Source organism: Phalacrocorax carbo, chromosome 5, assembly GCF_963921805.1.
Source record: "Phalacrocorax carbo chromosome 5, bPhaCar2.1, whole genome shotgun sequence".
Lineage (NCBI taxonomy): Eukaryota > Metazoa > Chordata > Aves > Suliformes > Phalacrocoracidae > Phalacrocorax > Phalacrocorax carbo.
This window is the reverse complement of record NC_087517.1, coordinates 37083336-37089990: the sequence shown is the minus strand read 5'-3', so window position 1 is coordinate 37089990 and position 6655 is coordinate 37083336. Positions and strand designations below refer to the sequence as shown.

General features: G+C 45.6%; 1 protein-coding gene across 2 annotated transcripts in view; it reads left to right on the top strand.

The window, feature by feature from the left end:
• The first annotated feature begins 1329 nt into the window (after nucleotides 1-1329).
• ITGAV (integrin subunit alpha V) overlaps nucleotides 1330-6655 on the top strand; it is a 51071-nt gene continuing 45745 nt past the window's right edge. The window contains exons 1-2 of one of the 2 annotated variants that reach the window (XM_064452043.1): nucleotides 1330-1724; nucleotides 6105-6232. In XM_064452043.1, coding sequence (XP_064308113.1) covers nucleotides 1360-1724; nucleotides 6105-6232 — 493 coding nt within the window. In that variant the 5' untranslated portion in view covers nucleotides 1330-1359. The remainder of the gene's footprint in view (nucleotides 1725-6104; nucleotides 6233-6655) is intronic. The other variant, XM_064452042.1, reaches the window with a different exon arrangement.

Below are 6655 nucleotides of genomic sequence, written 5' to 3'. Positions count from 1 at the left end.
CATTGTTCTTTTTTTATCATGCTCACATGAGAAAAGGAAAGCCAAAAGTTTAGACTTCAGGTGGCAAAGGTGTGAAACTGGTTACATGGTAACAGTATTGGGTTTTATGAATTAGTTTTCTGAATTATGATGAGTTAATTCCACTTTATAGGTGTGCCAGCATGTTTTCTTTTTCCAGAACACTGCTACATGGAGCTGATGTTGAACTCCGCTGTAGGCTGATGCAGGCAAGACTCTGAGGGATTCGACAGAAACCTACAGCTGCCTGAGCTACCACGATGATGGTGCTAAACTCTTCTTCCTAGTGACAGATGGACGATACATGAGCCACAAACAATGACTGAAGATGTTCAGGCTGGATGCTGGACACTTCCTCCCTAGATGGGTAGCGCAGTAGTAAAATGGGAGGCAAGGTCTGTCTCAAAGGCTTTACAGACCTGGCTCTACACAGCCCTGCACCCGGCGCTTGGCACCCCTGCCACTGGTGCGCAGGGCTCTGCTGTGACCCTGGGATTTTAAATTGCTTCATTTAACATCCTGTTAGTTTGAAAATCATTATTTTCTTCCATGGACGGGTCCACATTGTCACTTACTTCACTCTTTGCTTGTGTTAACAGCTTTCCTGAAACAGATTGTCTCTAAGACTTGGTAAGAAAGACTTTACTGAGAAAGTCTAACAAAGAAATACCTTGTAAGACCAAGTACGGATATATCCCCCTCTTATTAGTTCCAGTGCTTCCCAATAGCACTTAACCTCTTCAAGGGTTGTGGTGTGGCAGAAAGTGTTTTCACAGAGTCGTAAAATTGTTAAGGTTGGAGAAGACCTCTAGGATCATCAAGTCCAACACCGCCATGCCCTGAAGTGCCACGTCTACAGGTCTTTTGAATGCCTCTAGGGATGGTGACCCCACCACCTCTCCGGGCAGCCTGTTCCAGTGCTTCACAACCCTTCCCGTGAAGAAATTCTTCCTCTATTCAACCTAAACCTCCCCTGGCACAACTTGAGGCCATTTCCTCTTTCCTATCGCTTGTTACTTGGGCGAAGAGACCAAACCCCGTCTCACTACAACCTCCTTTCAGGTAGTTGTAGAGAGCGATAAGGTCTCCCCTCCCCCTCCTCTTCTCCAGGCTGAACACAACCGGATTTAAGACTCAGGTGCCTTAACCAAAGGGAGATCCCAGGGCAAGTACTTCCCCCTCCCGGCTGAAATGTAATCACCGTGAAGCTCCAGCCCCTCCGGAGCGGGGAGGGCCTCTCGCCGCCTGGGCCGGGCCCCGCCGCGCACGCCCGCTCCCGGCGCAGGGGAGCGGCGGCCCCGGCCCGGTGCGGAGCAGGGCAGGGCCCGCCTCCGGCACCACATGATGCCGCTGCTCCTCCCTGCCGCCCCGTCCCGAGGAGGGAAGGGAACTGGGCGCCGGGCGGGAGGAAGTGACTCCGCTCCCCGCCCCGCCGCCGCCGGCCGCGGGAAACGCGCGGCCCCTCCGCCCCCGCTCCCCGCCTCCCAGGGCCGGGCTGTGCGCGGCGGTGCGCGGCCCGCGGAGGCAGCGCGGGGCCGGGACATGGCGCGGCTGTGGCGGCGGCTGCTGCTGCTGGTGCTGCTGGGCGGCGGGCTAGCCCCGGGCAGCGCCTTCAACCTGGACGTGGAGCACCCGGCCGTCTACTCGGGCCCTGAGGGCAGCTACTTCGGTTTCGCCGTAGACTTCTTCGCCCCCGACCCGTCCTCGTAAGTGCTCCGCCCCGCGGCGTGGTCCCGTCCCGCCAGCCCCTCGCTTGGCGTGCCTTTGCTCCGCTCCGCTTGCGGGGCGCCGGCGGCGGGGCTGCGGCCGAGGGTGGCCTTGCCCCGGCCAGCCCGGAGGATGAGGATGGCGATGCGCGGGCCGGGGGTGGGAGAGCCGACGCCAGGGCGGCTCTGGGAGGAGAAGCGGCTCCTCGACGGCAGCCGTTTGCCGGGCCCGGGTGCCCGGGCGGGGAGCGCCGTGCTGGGGCCGGGCCGGCAGGTCTCCGCGGGGGGACCCCCGCACCCCCGGGCCGCGGAACGGCGGGGGCAGAGCCCCAGCGGGCACACCGGCTTGGCCGCGTCTCCTCTTCCTCCTCCTCCCGGGATGGCTGTGGCCGTTGCCACCCTTTCATGGGGAAGCGAAACTCGCTTTCGTGCGGTCGGTGGGCTCTAGCACGGCATAAACTTAGCGCTGCTAGATTTTTTGAATAGCCTTATCAGTCTGCGGTTTATTGAAATATGGTGTAATACAGTATAGAAAGATGAAGGTACGGTGTTTGGCTTCGTCACGTCTCGCGCCTGAGGTTTTGTCCCATGAAATTTCAGAAGTTTTGCTGTTCTCTTTTCGGACTGCCCTTGGCAGAAGTGCGGTGTTTGAGTTGTGCTGTATCTGCGGGGGTCGCAAAGCTGCTGAGGAGTCTAGAGAATAAAAACTTCCATGTAAAAACCCTCTATATCTGCTTTCTGAATGTGTTCTCATTTCAAGTTAAACAAAAATTAGGCAAAGTGCGGTCGCTGGTTTAGCTGGTGCATTTTAGACACTTGAGTCGTCGTGTCACTAGCATCAAAGTCGTGGTGTCACCGTAATGAATTAGTCTGCATTTTGCAGGTGCGGGCTTCTTTAAGATGCAGCTTATGCCACTTTTTTCCCTTCCTTTCCCATCTTAACAAAGGGCTGTAAAGCTGGAAAAGCTGCTGGCTTCTGTTGTGCTGAGGGGATTTTCTTTCTCACTCATAAGACTTTATAAACAGATTCTACAGCTATTGAGCAAGTCTTTTTGCAGTACATCAGCTAGCCTTGTTTGCGTTTCTTTATTGCCTATAAATATTAGAAGCCATCCTGTCTTAACTTGCACATGTTGCAACATCTTGCTGTGCTATCTTAATCCTGTAAGCCTTCATACTAAAAGAAAAAAGGTTCTATTTGTGGTGTTCTCTTTATTTTTAAGTCAGCATGTGTGGCTGCAGAGTTATCAGGAGACTGGTAAATGCACGTAGTAAACTTTCTTGCTTGCTTTCCGATAAGGAGTTATGTGACACAGCTCTTGTTGAAATCACTATTTGGAACCTTTCCATTATTTTTATAATAACAATTGCCTTTGGAGTGCTTGGCTGTAAAAGAAAAGTGTTGGCTTTTTTTTCTTTTCTTTTTAACACTCTGAACACTAGTGGTTTTCAGACACCGTGGAAGACTCCTTCATGTTTTTAAGGGAGTTTTCTCTTTAATTTTTTGGTGTCACTAGAAGTTAGTCTGTATCTGCTAAGCTAAACCCTCGTATTTGCATTAAATTAAGCTCCTAACTGAAACAAAGTAGCTCTGCAGCTTGTACAGGAACAGGCTCTAATGGTACTAAATTTTGAGTTTATGCCTTTGGAGACCGATATTTTGCCTCCTGAAATATCCAGAAATACTGGTATGCAGTGTCTTCCAGACACAGGCCCATGTCTTCCCCATCATTGAAGAAGGATGAGCACAGGCAGATGGCAGACTGGAATGCCTGCAGATTCCCTCAAGCTGTTGGAGGGGAAAGAAGGGTAGCGATGAACAGCAAGCTCAGTGATGCCTACGGTCAAATATCAGGTAGAAAACCGAGTGAGCCGTTTTGCAGCATGATTAGCAAAAGATGTTTAGTAAAATGAGCCTTGTTATATGGTTCCTATTGAGTATCCTGTGCCACTTGGCTCCTACACCTTTGTTGTTGCTTTGGTGAATTTGTATTTATCACCAGTTCTTTGTACAAGTACTAGGGATTAAGTAAATTTAGTTGAGCTAAAGCTATTTGGATTGACTAGCCTGACAAGAGAAGAGTGCTATTAGTTTTTGAATGCTCAAGTTGCTGTTTCATAGTCTATTTTGACCTGCTGGATACCAAAATAAAGCCTATTTAGAAGTCCAGTGTGAAAGACCTATTCCAGGAGTCAAAGTGGTAGCCTTGTATTGGGGCACTGTGCGGTGCCTGACAGATCCTATAACGCTAAGTGACTGAAAATTACTTTATAAAAACTGAAAAAGCTTTCTCATACATGCTATGTTTTAAAAGAATTGTGTTTGATAGTCTGCCTTCCAGTATTCAAGTACATGGAAATACCAATTTCTATTGGCCCATGGCAAATTGCTGGCAAGTGATTATTCCTGTAAGGAAACCACCCCAAGCTGAACTGCTGAGGATGTCAATACTTTCCCAGGCTTGTCCACAGCATTGTGCTGGGGCAGGTGGTGGCATCAGGTAGGAGACAGGCAGTAACAAAGCATAGCTGGTGAATTCCCATGGAAAAAATTATTTTTCCACTACTCCCCCTTTCCCAAAGTATGTGGACTAGAGACTTCTTTGTGTTTAGGTAATTTGGATATTCTTATAAGACCTATGACAAAATTTGCTCGCTTGGTCTATGATGATAAAAATGCTTTTTTTTGTGTGTGGAGTCCCATAATGATTCTCTTACTTGTTAATAAATGTCATCGCAAAGATTACCTTAAGAAAGATTTAAAATATATGATAAGAATGATTTATTTTTTAAACAAGTATTTAATTTGAGGGGCTTATCAAACTAGTGATACAAGAGTAAAGTGGGAGGCAAGCCACCACTTGTTTAATAGATTGTAATTATGATAATGTTTCTTTACTTGGCATTATGATGTTTATTTTTAAGCATTTTTTTTTTTTATGCCCAGAGAAAATACTTTAAGTTGATTAATGCATTTCAAATTCTTGTTCTTGGAATCTAGAGAGTCTATGAATGGCAATGAAGGAAAACAAATGGATTCCCAACTAGCCTGGATTTTCTATCAGGGTCCACACCAGGAAACTTCTAAGGTTCTGAAAATTCACACAGGGTGAAAACTAGTAGCTTATATTGGTATTCATATGAATTGAGCTTTGATGAGGTGCTACGTGTTTATATCTGGTATTTAGCTGTTAGCTCTGTACTAAAGTGAAGTCTGGAAGATGACTGTGAAAACAAGAGCGTGTTTGATAATTCTGGATCTGCCTACCTGTAGACATTCTCTCCAACCAGTCTTGCAGCTTGTTCTGCTAACCCAGTTTCAAAACTAAGTAACCATAACGCCCTAATATGGGATGATGAGACCTTCTCTTGCAAGCTTTATTCTCTCTTAGACAGTCTAAATGGAAACAACAGAGAAGATTCTGATCAGAGGAAGCATTTAGTTTTATGTCTTCTATACATCTTTGTACTTCAAATTGATTTTCTCAGGAAAGTGGTGATGAAGTCAAGTGTGTCTCAGAGGTGCTAGAGTTCCTGGGAGATGTTATTAACCTTGTTGGAGGATGCTGAGAACCTTGTTTGGCCTGGCTTTTTATTCGGTCTGTTTCTGACTTAGCAACTCCTGAATTTACCACCTGCACAGGCGTACTCTCGTAGCAGTTCCTGCTCAGCGTGTGCTTAGCATGTTCATATAAGCAGAGGTTTATAAAAGCACAACAGATCTTAATAAGGAAATAATTACTGTATAATGAATTTCCGTAAAGATTAATTAATGTACAAACCTGTGGTTGAGAGTCACTTGGGTACTTGGAGATTCTTTTTGAAAGAGCATTTGCTAATACTGGACTGGTTCATCACTTAGTACCTTCTGAGCTCAGAAGGTACTACTGTTTTGTTTATACATTGTTTCCATGTTTGACTGACTTCCTTGAATTACTCTTGCATACAAAATTAACGAGAAATTATGCCAGCTGATGACTTTCTTAAATTACAGAAGTACATGATTATCTGTTCCACTGCATACATACATATTTTTGAAAGGAAAAAATGAACATAAAAGGTGTTTATCTCACTTTAAATGTAATTTTAAGTAGGACAGAATACTTTCATTTTCTCTTATCTTCTTTTGTCTCTTCTCTTTGGTAAATGCATGGGGTTTGTGTTTGGTTTTGGTTCCCCCCCCACACTTTTGCTTGCAGAAAAGAGGGACCCAAGACCTAAAACCTAATATGAATTTCTCTGAAACTCGAAGTAGTTTTAGTCAGATTTAGATGTGACTGGGCAAGGCTTTTTCTTTTTTAACTCTTTGGATGTCATAAAGTAACATCATCTGTGTTGTAGGTGCCACAACCTTTGTTTTATTTCTTCTTTTTATTGCAGGATATTTCTTCTGGTGGGAGCTCCAAAAGCAAATACTACCCAGCACAACATCGTAGAAGGAGGCCAGGTGCTCAAATGTAACTGGCATTCAAACAGAAACTGCCAGCCCATTATATTTGACTCCACAGGTAACATGTAGTTCACTGTGGGGCAAGATGGGGTGTCTCTGCTCTAATCCTAGTGTGAGAGTGCAGAAGGGATTGAGATTCACATGGGATTTCTTGATGGTCAATGTGAATGTAGCCAGTTTTGGACTGGCAACTAGTCAAGACTTGTGGTTGGTGTTTTTTTTTTTTTTCTCTCTCTTAGAATTCTGTTGTCCTTGGTATGTGCTGAAAGCCTGAGCGAGCGTACATTATTCTTCTTATGTTCTAACCTATTTATATTTCTCCTCTGTACTTTACATCAATCCTAAAACATTTAGCGACCTAATACCCAATAAACCCCAAAAGGTTTATTGCCTATTAAGAATGTGGCATGTGAAGAAAGATACTTTTTAATATCAGTAAAGGTGGTATATGCAGAAATACTCATGTTTAATTTGAAATTGG